Source organism: Tyto alba, unplaced genomic scaffold (assembly GCF_018691265.1).
Source record: "Tyto alba isolate M040663 unplaced genomic scaffold, T.alba_DEE_v4.0 Super-Scaffold_22, whole genome shotgun sequence".
NCBI classification, from domain to species: Eukaryota; Metazoa; Chordata; class Aves; order Strigiformes; family Tytonidae; genus Tyto; species Tyto alba.
Window position 1 is genome coordinate 5,145,859 of NW_024881296.1, and position 13,528 is coordinate 5,159,386.

The 13,528-nt window shown below is 45.5% G+C and overlaps 1 protein-coding gene across 3 annotated transcripts in view; it reads left to right on the top strand.

The window, feature by feature from the left end:
- Nucleotides 1-13,528, top strand: part of URB2 (URB2 ribosome biogenesis homolog) — a 76,995-nt gene that overhangs the window by 37,426 nt on the left and 26,041 nt on the right. For 2 of the 3 annotated variants that reach the window (XR_006165597.1, XM_042795887.1), the window contains exon 10: nucleotides 7,990-8,080. Coding sequence is in view for 2 of the 3 variants with exons in the window: in XM_042795887.1 (XP_042651821.1) it covers nucleotides 7,990-8,046 (57 nt within the window). In the remaining variant the exon portion in view is untranslated. Of the gene's footprint in view, nucleotides 1-7,989; nucleotides 8,081-9,378; nucleotides 13,051-13,528 lie in introns of those variants that run through there. The other variant, XM_042795886.1, reaches the window with a different exon arrangement.

The window sequence follows — 13,528 nt, forward strand, 5'->3', positions numbered from 1 at the left end:
CAGGAGGCAGCAGCAGAAATAGAGGAGCAAACCCCATTCACGGCTCAGCCGGGGCTTCAGCATGTGTCTAACATGCTCAGTTTTTAAGACTGCCAAAAACTGTGCAGGAAGGGAGCGTTCAAGGCAGCATGGTTGAACCAAGCCACGAGCCTGGTTTACATGCGAGGAGTGCATGTTTCCTGTGCCTTGCCTTGCCTCGACCGATACTGCAGCGGAGGCATCAAAAGGAGTAGTTACATGATGTGGACCTGCTGTAAGCCAAGCCCAGACCTTGCTCTTGTCCATTCCTACAGCCACTTCAGTGCCTCATCTGCCTGAGAAACCCCACCATGAGCATCACTGCCTTCCCATGATGTCCCCTGTTTAGTGCTGACCGAGGCAGGCAAACACTGTCCTGTCCCCTGTCTCCCCTGCTTCAGAAGGTTTCTGAAAGGGGATATGGCAGCTCTTTCCTTTCTTTGATCTAGCTGACCTCTTTCCAGGTCCCGTCCCCAGATTCACACCTTCCTGCCAAAAATCTGTCATTGGACAGGAGGCCAGCAGTTAGTCCTGAGAGGAGCCCAGTTCCTGTTTGGAGGCTGGCCCTGTCCCCTATGGTGGATGGAGTCAGTGGTGGGGAGGGAGGGCAGGCCTGGCTGAAGCTGCCGTGTTGGCACTGCAGTACCCCAGCTGGGGTCTGTGGGGGCCTCCAGGCTGGTGCTGGGGGGAAGAGGGAGCAGGGCAGTGTGGCTTTTCCCAGCAAGGATCAGCCGCTGTACTCCCCGGGGCATCCTGCGTTGGTGGCTGTGCTCTGGCGGGAAGGGACAGCCCTGAGACCCGAGTGGGGCTCCCTGGCCACTGAGAGGGGACACTACCCCTCACAGAAAGTCCCTAACACTGAAATCTGGGCAGTGCTCTTACGTTGTAACTGGTGGTGAAGGGGTGGGGGACACTGGAGGCTCACTGTTGTTAACTTGTTTTGCCACCAGTGACACAGGCTCTGTTACCTCAGTTACCTCATGTTTCATTTTAAATACATTTGCTTGCAGACAGCAGTTTTGCAGTCTTACTTACATTGCCATAGAAACAATCTTTCGCATTCCTCTATTTGTTGTACATTTTTGTTAAAGGCTCTTTCTTCTTTACTTGTCCACTCCATCTTTTCATTTGCCACCGCTCTCTTCATTTTGTCCTTCCAATTCCTTTGCCTTCTAGCTTGCCACGCTACAGCTAAATATTTTTTTTCGGTAAAGATACCCAGCTCACAGCCTCTACCTGTATAGCTGTCAAAATCCACCAGTGATATGCCACATGGATAAGGAAATTGGGCTAAGCGTGTGCGAGCACGCACGTGCCTATACCCACAAGTGTTGTGATGAGGAGAGGAGAAGGAGGTAGGAAGAAATGTGATAATCTGGTATGAGATTGGTTGTCCTTGACAGTAATGAAACCAATTTTAACTTCTGCTCTGTGCCCAGGGAATGAGGCTGCCCATCAGATAAGGGGCTATGGGACTCCAAGGGATTTCTCACTTGCTTCATTTACACTGGCAAGAAGCACTGCTTCAAACTTCTGTGCTCCATGTAATTATAAGAAGACAAAAATCTTTTTGGGCATGCTGATTAGACACAGAGATTTTACGATGACTCACTCTCCCAGGTGGATTGCATTTGATTGTTTGCTTTAGAAAGGAAGAAAAAGGAAAAGGAAGATGTTTTAGGGCTTTTCTGATTGCAAAAGGTGACTTTAGCTAACACTCAGCTTATATCTTGTTTCCCTTCTCCTCTGCTCTTATTGGCAGGAAGTGCCCAAGAAGAAATAAGAGCTATTAATGAAAAAAAAAAAAAACAAACAACACAACAAAAACAAAACAAAACAAAACAGAACAAAACAAACCCAACAAACATATTCAGTGACTGATCACACATAAACAAATACGTCTTTCCCCCCTCCCCATTCCTCATGGGAAGCTGCTCTACTGCTGGCGAAGGGACAGGCAGTGACGCATCCAAGATCACCTTGAATTACAAGTGCTGACAGGGTCAGGGACAGGGCCCTCTCTCCTCGGGCACAGGGCAGGGCTCTGTGTACCAGCCTGACACTTCTCCTGAGCTGGTGGAGCATCTCCCAGCAGTGGTCTGGTGTCACTGGCTGCAGAACTTGAGGAATGTTTTGTCCAGCCTTTGCTGTGCTGTGCAGCGGGTGAGGGAGCGGTGGATGTCACCTGGGCCTCTGCATTACCACTATTTATCTTCCTTTTTTAAAAATTTTGTATTCCAGAGAAGGGTTAACTGCTTTGCTCTTCAGTTATACTTCTTATTTAAATTCCCTTTCCTCAGAGATGTAGCCCTTCTGTATGTCCAGGCAATGAAACTGTGACAAGTGGCCAGAGCATATAGGAATCTTAAAGCCCTGCTTGTCTTACGTGACATCAGGATAAATAAAACCAGAGTTTCTCCTCTAAATAGGGCAGGAGAAGAAGAATTAACAGCTGCAAGAGTGCTTGGATTCAACATCAAGAAACCACACGCAGCACAGATTCAGTCCCTTCCTTCCCTCGCCTTTAGCAAATCCTTTAGGAGCACCAAGTGCAGTGATGATGGGGTGGATGGAGAGGACGAAAGGAGCAAGACAGGACAAGATTTAACCTGATTCTTCTTAACCTTCAAAGTCAAGGGGAGCATGGTCAGGACAGTTTTTGATTCTTTTTGGGCTTCTCTTGGTTTTTTCCTTTGAAGCAGACATGCACCCAAATCTGTTTATAGTACATAGTTATTAAGATCAAATGTAGCAGTAATAGCACATGGCATTATTCTCTTTTCTGAATCAATTTGTACCATGTATGAGTCTTAGTCCTGTCAAATGAAGTGAACTCTGACAATGTCTATCCATCCATCAGGACAAATCAAGCTATTCATACATTTACTCTGAGAACATCTTACTGCATTTAAGATTTTTTTCCGGTGGCAGAATTTTTTTGTTTTGTAATGACAAATGTGAGAAGCATGAGGTCACCAGGTTCTTCAAAATTGTGAGAACTGCATCAGTTACATTTGCGTCATCTAACCACTTGTATTTCTCGTATTTGTCTTCCTTCCAGTGTTGTTTTCATTTTCACTTTTTTTTAATTATTTTTTTTATTTTCATGTCAGGGAGCTCCTTTCCTCGTGCCATGTATGGATGTCATGCACAAATTCATAGCTGACCTATAAAGATGCTCCAAGTGCTATTAGCTAATGGCAGCTATTAGTGCCGCTGGCTTACTGGTGTGGAAGAGCAGGGGCATTTAGGACAGAAATGCTCAATTTTTCAGCCTGATGATGATGCAGTTCAAGTTCATTATTAGAAGTGAGTTACAGTAGTGGGAAACTGAGAGAGGCCTCAGAACTTTTTCTTGGAGGGTCTGGAACGTGTGTTAGTACTATAGCAGGACACCTTTGCCCTTCCCGGGAGATCAGGGCCAGCTGTGGACTGCTGTATTCAGTATATCTCCAGTAGAACTTGTTATTCATAAAGATATGTCCAAAGGCTAAACTCCAGGGTACGAATTCCTTCCTTCTGTAACTCCATTTGAAGTGGCAGTTACCATAATCTGACTCCTAGGTGTTTTTTTTTGTGTAAGAATGTAATTTCTCTACTAGGGAAGCTTGTGGTGGTTGTTCAAGCATCCTGAATCCATAAAACTCTTCAGAACCTCAGCTGCAGCTATTGATACTTTTAGTTTCCGAAGTTATTTTTCTCCTCTATCCTCTCTAGAGACTTAATTACACAAGAAGCAGCTGTATGAAGGATCAATAACAGACTTTGAGCCAGTGATGCTTCCACATGGCAGCACAGTGGCTATCGGTGCTTTCTGATACTCAGACCATTAGGGGAGCATCCTGACCAACTCTGACCTCCATTTCCATTTGCACAGGGCTTCTCTAGAGCATGCTGGCTTGTCAACAGGTTTATCGATATGGTGAGCTACAACTTCCTCCTGCTTTATGCATCCTTTCCTACAATGAGAGCAATCATGCCCAGTAAGATTACCGCTGTTGCTGTAAGAGCGCGCTGTTTCCTATCACATCCATCCAAAAAATGCAAAAAGCTGTCTTTAATCAGCAGACAGACAGGTTTGGCTGGACAGAAGAGAGCACAATAAATCCCTTTGATGAGTCCCAGGATCATGGGTGACAGGTTGTTGTTCAAGTCTTATACCAACGTTTTGTTTTCACACCACTTTGGCCACATTAGGGCAGCCATAGGGAGTTGTTGCTCCTTCAGAGGTAAACAACATTTTGGTTGCAGAGTAAATGGAGAGTCCTTTTGCACCTCCCTGCTGGAGAAGTGGCTCTGCTGGAGAGGTAAGAGATTACCTCAGTTTTTAGCTGAACATTTGGGGTTTATTTAGTAAAAGAGGTTCCATTGCTCAGGCCAAAGATGCTACGTGACACATAGCAATGATGCCTTCACCAACACAGACACTGCTGCCCTTGAAGGACCCAGCCCTGTAACCAGAGACTGCTGAATGAAGCCTTTCCTTCCCTGAGCAGACTTAGTGGGGCTGTCACGCACCTCCTGGAAATAGTGACTGTGGTCTGGGTTTGTAACTGGGTAATAGCGTAGAGAAGATTGCATGTGCTGTTAAGTACCGCGATGTGTAGAAAGAGGCTGTAGGCTCAATCTTGTGCTTGCACTCACTTAAAATTTTCTCTTCTAACTAAGCAATAAGCTGTGGTAAATCACCCTTTTATACCCTGATGCTTTAGTTAAAATGTTTCATTAAACCGTTCAAATTGAATGTCTGGAAAAGTTTACACCTCCTACAAATTCTCCTCTGCTAATGGAAAAGTCATGTATACAAGCATCATTTTATTATATCCATTGTTCCATTAATACCCCTTCCAAATGGGAAAGACTTGAATCAGAGAAATTTAGTCCTTGTCTCAGTGTAGTTTCTCTTCTGGCCAGTTTTATTAGGGGGAAAAATAAAAGCTGGCCTGAAAATAACGTTTGTGTGAAAAATGGTTGCAGCTTGCACGCTGTGTGGTCTCAGGAACCCTTTGGAATGGCAGATTTAAAAACCAGTTGCAGAGCACACGTCGCCTCCCGGGGCTGACGTGGCCACTGAACTTTCTGCCTCGGAGCCTGTTGTGCCAGAGTGCGGTCGGTGTGCTGGCAGCGCGGGGGTCAATCAATACCCCAATGCCATGTGAGGCTACCAGATTCTGAACTGCCTTCCAGCAGTCCAGGCGCTGTGGCCTCCAGCACGGTCGTTCTCAATTTGCCCCAACTTGTCAGGTGTTTCAGGCCTGTTAGTTTGGGTCCATGTATTCTGTGAGAGCCAAAGTTAACCCTGTAAGGTAAAAAATAAGGGAGTTTATCCTTGCACGAAAGCTTATAGAGAAGGTAATTTATAATCACAAAAAAATGTGTCCCCGTTACATTCCTTCATTCCCATCATTTCTGGTGGATTTGTCCAGTGGTTCTTCTCTGTTTCTACCTAGTGGGAAAGGCTGAGTGGATCTTCCCAGGACTGGGGACACACTGGTGCACAGCAGTTTGCTGGAGCTGCTTTTAGGGATTTTGAGCGTACAGAGCTCAAATCCTCTCTGATGACTGGCCTGAGCTTTTCATGGTGGAGCTCTCAGGTCCCAAGTGAGGAAAGTCCTCCAGACCAAATGGTGCTGTTTCTCTGACACTTTTATTCCAGCCTTTGGTTTAGGGTAGCCTTTGTACCAACTTGCGCCTCCAGTGGGAGATGCTTTAGCACATCTCCTTGGAAGCTACACAGGGACAGCAGGACCTGTGCCTTCGGTCCAGGCACAGGGCCTTCACTGCATGTCACGGGAGGGCAAAAGGCTTCAGCAAAACATCACTCTCCCTTCAGTTATCTGAACTATAAAAACTTGCAGGCAATTTCCTGGTGGGGCCTTGCACTCAGAGCTTTAAAACTCGGTCCCCAGCTCTTCTATTTGATTTTCTCAAGGACCTTGCATGAATCACCCCGCTACTTGGGTCCTCAAGTGAACTTACTATAACAGCAGCAACAATCTGACCCTGCAAGGATGGTGTCCTGGCACCACAGCTGGGAGCCTCTGGGGTGCCCCATGCTACACATGTGCTTCTGTTTCCTATAGATGACTAGGCAGAACTCTTCCAAAAGACAGCATGAGCACCCCTTTCTCTGTCTTTGATCACTGACTCGTGTCTGACACAGGGTAAGGAGAACCAGGTGTTGTATGGCATGGGATACTTTGAAATTTCTAGTCTGTTTTGGAGGGGGGAGGAGGGAAATGAGATCAAGGCAGTTGCTGAAGGCAAGCCAGGCTCAGACTATAACTGTGCTATGCTTAAAATATTTAATTCCACAGCATGAGTCACTATGACTAGGCTGCTATTGACCTGGGTAACCTGAGTGAATATTGCATAAAAGGCCCTCTCGTTTTGTCACTATAAATAAAATCTGTGATTATTCATAGCGAATGCTGAGCTCCTATTAACATAAGCAGCCTTACAAGAGCATTGAGCTCCAAGATGGGGATGCATTCAAAGAGCTTTTGGGTCATCTGGAGCTGCCTTCATGGGTGACTGGCTTGAAAGGGGCAGAATTTCTGCCCTTGAGCATTTCTGTCCCTTCCTGGCTGAAGAAGAAGGCTGCACCCAACAAGAACTGCAAACACTAAAAATATTTGATGGTGAAAAAATTGTTCAATGATTGAAAAAACAACAAAAGAAGCTGAGGGAGAGGAAGAGAAATGAACTAAACATAGGGAAAGGAAAAAAGAAAAGGAAGAGTTAAGGTTTCTCCCTCCCTGCCTCCCCCAGGGCTAATTTTTATTATTGGCTGCTGTTTTATGGCACCGTCCCCTCCTGCTCCATGTGTTTTAATTGGGCTGGCACATGTTACACATGTCCTAAAGGGACATGGTAATTATTTGTTGGATAATCAGAAAGTCTGTGCGGGGAATCTGTGTTTGCAGTGAGTCCTCCAGTGCCATCTGGGCCTGCCTGTGACCAGTCCCACACCAAACCTACCTGTGATCCCAGACCACCCTACACAGCCTTCTCCTTCTGAAGAGTATATAAATGCTCAGCGAATGGCACCGGGTGCCTCTGCAGGGGCATGACTTAGCTGAGCTGCACTTGTCACATGCTTGAGGGGGAGATTTCAGTAAGGTCAGAAATGATGTGGGCTGTCACCCGTGTCAGTGTCTGTGTGGACCAGGCTCAGGAGCAGCTCTAGGCAGTGGAAGATGAGGGGGTGTGAGGTTCTGTGCTCTAAAAGAGGGGGTGACACCTTGAACCAGGAGAGGGAAGAGCAAAGGGATTGGTGTACTGGCCAGATGCCAGAGCAGGGAGCTATTTGGATATGTCAGAGCTGTCCTTTCTAATGTTTTATGCCTGTATTTACTGATGATTAAGCACCATGGAAGAAAAAGACAATTAGATACTTAGAGTGAAGTGTGGCCTCTTGATTTTTGCCTGAGTTGTGGCACTGAAAGGCAGACCTTAATTGGTTCTGTGATCATCAGGGGAGCAGCACAGATCTGCTCCTTGCCCTTACCCTGGGAGACACAGGAGAGAGACATCCCTATCCTGCAAGAGGCATCAGCTGAGAGCAGACACAGGTAGAGAGATGTTTAGTGGTTGGATCATGGTGCTAGTGTTGCAAGTTGACCAGGGAGTCTGGGATGGAGATGTTTTTCACGCTGCTGTAAGCTTTAGTAGTGTTGAGATAGGAGAGTGACTTGTCCTTCAACACAAACTTCTGGTCTGCTTCCCTGTTGCACGCTCTGCCCTGCATCAAGCCTTCTCCCAAACCCTAGTGCTGGTGCTGCAGAGAGGGGCTGTACCCACCACCGCATCCCATCCAGCTCATCCTTTTGTCCCACACAGCACAGAGGATGTCCCAGTGACCTGCAGCACCTTTCAACAGCAGCCTTATGCCTGCGGTCGACTGACTTGCCTGTATAAATCGGTCTATCAGATATCTCACCTTGATCTTCACACTATGTCTTCACACAGATGGTGAACCCTGTGGCAGACAGAAAGGTCTTCTTCATTAATTACTTCACTTTTTAGTCCTTTACTGCAGACATCTCTACCCACAAACCGGGTAAGTAGATATTGTTGGCTCATTTTATGTCTAGGAAATTAAGTCCATGGGGTGATCAGCAGGGTTTAAATAGAAAGAGACAGATGTTAAATGTCTTTCCAAGAACATTAAGGTGTTCACTGTCCCTAGAGTCCTTGGCTTAGATTCACTAGCAGAGAACATTATTATAATAGAGTGGCAGTGGGTTGCTTTTAAAAGATTTTCCTCTTTGAATTGAAAGACCCACCATACAGAACGTGCCTGGATATGTGTGTGTCATGACAAATACAAGCACCCAGGTTACAGAGCGTCACAGCACTGAGCTGGAAAATACTTGTTCCTGTTATTTGCCAGAGATTCTGGGACTGGAACTAAAATACAGGCTAGATGACTTGCAGTCCTTTTTCTCATCTATTCAAGTTTTACTGTACGTTTTAACTGTCACCCACCAAAGTTACTATTTTCCCAGAAAGCTAGAAATAATGTTAAGTTTTGAGGCCTGAGTAGCCACTGGAAGTTTGCTAGGGCAATATGATACCACTAAATAGATAATCTTGCCAGGAGCTCAGATACAGCCGGAATCCCTCTCTGCTGCTTGCACAGTCCCAGGTAAGCTCTGTTGAATTAGCCTCTTCCCCTGGATTGTTCATCTGATATATTTTTAACTCACCTTTAGAGTCTTAAATATTTTACACCAAATACTCCACTGTACTCTGCAAGCATTTACATAGCACTCACGTGACTGATACTTCAGTACACTCAGGGGTGTAGGGGGAAACATTTTCCGGAAGTGTGTGTTGAGTATATGTTTAAAGATAGAAGCAGCACCGTAAAATCAGGAGCAGTTTCAGGTGTGAGGCGGGCAGCAAGGCCACAGCAGTGCTTAGGCTGGAGGAGGGGGGATTTGGGAGAGCAGCTTACTGACCCCAGCACTGGCAGAGTCCAGCTGAGAGGTTTTGTCAAGGCAAGTTCTTCTCTGGTGCCTCCTTCCCCCGGCTTGTAAAACAGTGCTAGCACCTAGCCCCTGACCTGCTGCCCTAGGGGGCTCTCAGGTTTTTCTCAAGAAGCTACAAGTGCTGGCTGAGACACCATACACAGCTAGAAAGGCTTGTGTAAAGTACTGCATAACTCAGTTGAAAACCCTCCATTGGCCATGTTGGTGGTTGTCATTTTTTCAAAGAGCTATGGGAGATTTTGTGCTTTTTGCCATGCTCTGAATCAACAGTTCTTGATGCTCATTAATGTACATTTCCACCAAATGATGCTTGCGTTTGCACTAGGTAAGCTGCAGCTAACATTTTCTTTTCTCTTTTTCCTAGCTAATTTCATAGCACAGAGAAGACCTATCAATAAGCAGAAGCTTTTTCCAAAGAGAAAGCAAAGGTTTTTTCCCTTTCCCTTCTTTCTTGATTTCTAATGGTTATTTTAGAAATACTCAGTCTTCATAGAGATACCAAAAGCAAACTCCATCCCTGAGTAAATAAAAATTCATATTCATGTGTATATACATGGGTAGGTACACATATATACCTAAGCACATAAAAAAAACAAACACATGGCATTGCTTGGAGTTATGTAGATGGTTTTGGCTGCGTATTTTATTTATTGTACTTCTATTTTGAGAGGAAAATTGGATTTGGGGCTGTGTCTGTCTCTGAGAGTGCATTATTTGACTTTTAATCTACATCAGACTGTAACAAAGCACATCCCATATCACCGATTCTGTTGCTTCTGATACAAATTCAGTATTTCAAGAATATTTATGCATACAGGATTATTTAGTTTGGTGGCAGAGGTGTTGCATTCTGCATTTTTCTTCTGAAGGGTTTTACTGGTTGTTACTGATTAAATCGGCTGTTCACATAAATTCCATCTATGGAATGGGTGGATATACATATGGGCTGGTGAATACTAAATATCCCCAGTAAACAGGGGGTTAACTCTGCATCCCTTTTCCTCCACTGAGGGAAGGCTGCCAGGGATGGGGAGAAGAAGAAATGGAGGCTCCCCCTCTAAATTTTGAGGAGAGGGATGAGCCCCAGCAGGGGGGCGTTCCCCGGTGGTTTGGTTGGTGTGGAGGTGGCGGCTCCTGTGGATTTGCCCTGGGTTACAAAACACGGGTTGCTCCTGACAGACCTTGCTAGTTTCTTCTGTGGCCTGATGGGGAGCAAGAACAATAAAATCTGTTTTGAATAAGTTACTACGTCTTTATTTACCTGCATTGGACCAGTCACGTTTCAACAAGGACTTGTCTAAAACTTTTCTATTCAACTGTGGTCACTGTACCTAATTTTTCCACTTGTCTTGCCTCCCTAAGCCCAGCTCCTGCAAATACGTAGGCCCATTGCAGACTTTAAAAAGAGGAGCAGTAGTGCTGAGCTCTGTCAAATTCCCTTGATGGCAGCGTTTTTTCCCTTGTGCCCTAGACAGTCCTGTCAGCTGCTGTACTCCCATGACAAGGTGGCTGCATTTCACAGCAAATGAGATGCTTTCTTCATGCATGGCTGTAAAATACTTTGAAACCTGAGTGGATGAATAATGTTGTATCATAAATATAAAATGAATATTGTTTTACGGTTCCTGAAATATTAATTTGTGCATGGAGCCACTCTTGGAATGTTTTTTTACTAAATGTAAAGATCTTTTTGAGTCCTGAATGTCCTTGCTTTGTTTTTTTATTATTAATATTCCCTCCAGGAGACATTGACTTTCCCTTCCCCTAGACATGCTGACTCCTGCCTGCCAGAGTGATTCAGCAGCTTGCCACTCACTTTTACAGAAGGAAAGTTTTCTCTTGGCTTCTTCCACTGGCCTGGTGTGACCGTGGCTGCAATTAAGGGACATATTCGTGTGGCTGGTTGATTCTTCATACTGAGCCGGGCAGCCCTGAGCTCTGGCTGGCTGGTGGCTCTGTCCTTTATGTGGGGAGAGAGATCCCCGTGGAGAGCATCGGGGCTCTCTGCTTCACAGCTTTCCCCTTTCCAGGCAGGGTCATGTTAAGTAACCAAAAGTTATTTATAATTGAGGCTGATTGTTGACTGTCTGTCACAGGCATCTGGGTCTATAGAAGAAAGTCTATAGAAAAATGCTGCTCATTTGTTTAACTGCAACAAATGCCCATAAAAAATGCAAGGGATGAGGAATGATTAACACTTACTTCTCTTTCTTTCCCATGTGAAAAAATGGGGGCAGGCTGTTATTTTTTGTTTAAGTTGAGGAGAGGAGACTCACATTACAATATTTTAATTATGTTTTGGTTTTCCTAATAAAGTGTTAAATAGCTGTCAGAGTTTAAAAGCACAAAGCCTAACATAAACCAAACCAGAGACATAGATGTATATAATTGCGTGCAAACTGACTGACTGGTATGTCTTATTTTATTAAAGCATGGTATATGAAGCTAAATTATGTGGGTTTTATGGATCCCTAAATTACATGTTTTTATCGATCTCTTGTCACTCTTAAAAATATATTATGAAGAAAAAGAATGCAGTCTTTGATATTGAAAAAGAAATTCAACTGCAACACATAAAAGATCTGGAAAACTATAATTCAGTGTGTGGGGCTGACACAAATGTAAAACACTTAATCGTAGCTAATTAGTTTTAAAAATTCTGTGTCACATGCCTTTAGGGACCAGACTGGGAAGCAGTGCTGTAGTCATTCGTGGGACAACCTTCCTGGCTGCCCTGTGGTAGACATTTCAAAGCAGATGTCTTCTCCCCGATGTGGGAAAGAGAGACATCAGGTTTGAGAGCCAGGTTTCCACAGCAGCATACTTTCTGAAAACCTGGGGGGTTTTCCCAAACTGGGGGGGGGGGGGGGGGAAACATCACTTGGGCTGCCAGCTCTGTGTGTGGCTTGCCATGCTTGGATGCCAAACAATTTGGAAAGTGGAAACCCATGCCAGTGCTGTGGGAAGAGCTTGGCCATGTGGGGGCCAGGGTCTGGCTTCCCCCCTGCAGCAGCTGCCATCAGAGTGGGAATAAACCTCGGCAGCGCTCACGGCACATGGCAAAGCACTGCCAGTGAGATTGAGGGTGCTGTGCTTTGTTTTATTTGGTGGAGAGGAGGTGGGATGGAGGAAAAGGGTGGTTTTGGTGCTACTTCTCCACACTTGATACGTGTGATTTCGTTGATGGCTGTGGTGTGCCTGTACCCTGCCATAGCTCGTTGCCTTGCTCCAAGTGTTGCAATCATTTTTATATCTTGTCAGAAGTAAGACCATTCCCTAGTGGCCTCTTGACGTTGCTGGAATTCAGCTGCTAGCCCCAAAATGGGCATCTACTTTGATATTGCTTGATCTTGTAACACAAAACAAACCAGATGCTCACATCTGATAGGCCTGAACGTAACCTTGGTACGGTCTTTTCTTACAATAGAGAAATCCCTTCATTTAACCTGTCTCTGAACCTGGATTTTTGTGCTTGACTGAAGACAAATATGAAATATGTACTCATATCCCAGGACTTGTTTCTCATACTCAGCTACTAAATATTCAGCTGTGGCCTTCATAAGTTGTTACTAATGTTTGAAGTTGCTTTTTTACCTTATCTGCAAGGAGCACCTGCAGTGCCGTATTTACCAAGAGCAAGAGGATTTCTTTTGTTTCTGCAGAGAGATTTAAAAGAAGGGACATGGCCAGTTCATATGCTAATGGAGGTACCAGCAGAATGTTAATAGCTGAGATAAACAATAACAAAAAGAAAAATAAAAGTACTTTTGTGAGTTGTTTTGAGGCTAAGAGCTGGGCTTCTGGGTTTGAGGGCATTTTCACCCCAACTTGCCTGTCTGACAACTGGATTTCATTTTAATATAATATTCAGTGGAGGAAAGGTGTGAGTTTGTCTTGAACGGTGAGTCTGCTTTGAAAATCCATTGAAATTCAAAAATCTGATTTTCCAACAACCTTCCCTTTGTACTTCACAATTCATGCCCCCGAATGCATGTCCTGGGTTGAGTGAGTGGTGGAGTTTTTCGGTGGCAGGGGAGGGGGCTATCGGGGCGGCCCCCTGTGAGAAGCTTCTCGAAGCTCCCCCAGCTTCAAGTCAGCTCCACTTCTGTTTGGGAAATTGAGCCAATCGGCTGCGCCTCTGCGATAACGTATTTAAGAAGGGACGTGGTGACGGGCAGTGGGACTGGTGAGGAGGAGTTGCTGCAGCTGCATGAACACCAAGGTCAGTGGAGGAACGGAGGAAGAAAGGAGGGGGGAGGTGTGCCGGAGCATAGACCCCCCTGTATCCTGTGGGGAGACAGCAGGGTGGCCCCCCCTGCCACCCATGAAGATCTACGGTGGAGCAGACATTGATTTGTGGCCTGTTGCTCCTGCTCACCTGATCCAGGTGCTGTGCCCGAAGCAGCACGGGGGTCTCGTGGGAAAAGGCAGCCCCGCTGCTGTAATTCAGCGCTGGGAGGATTGCAGCACGCGGGGGAGTCCCACGCCGGAGCAGCTCGGGAAGGGCTGCAGCC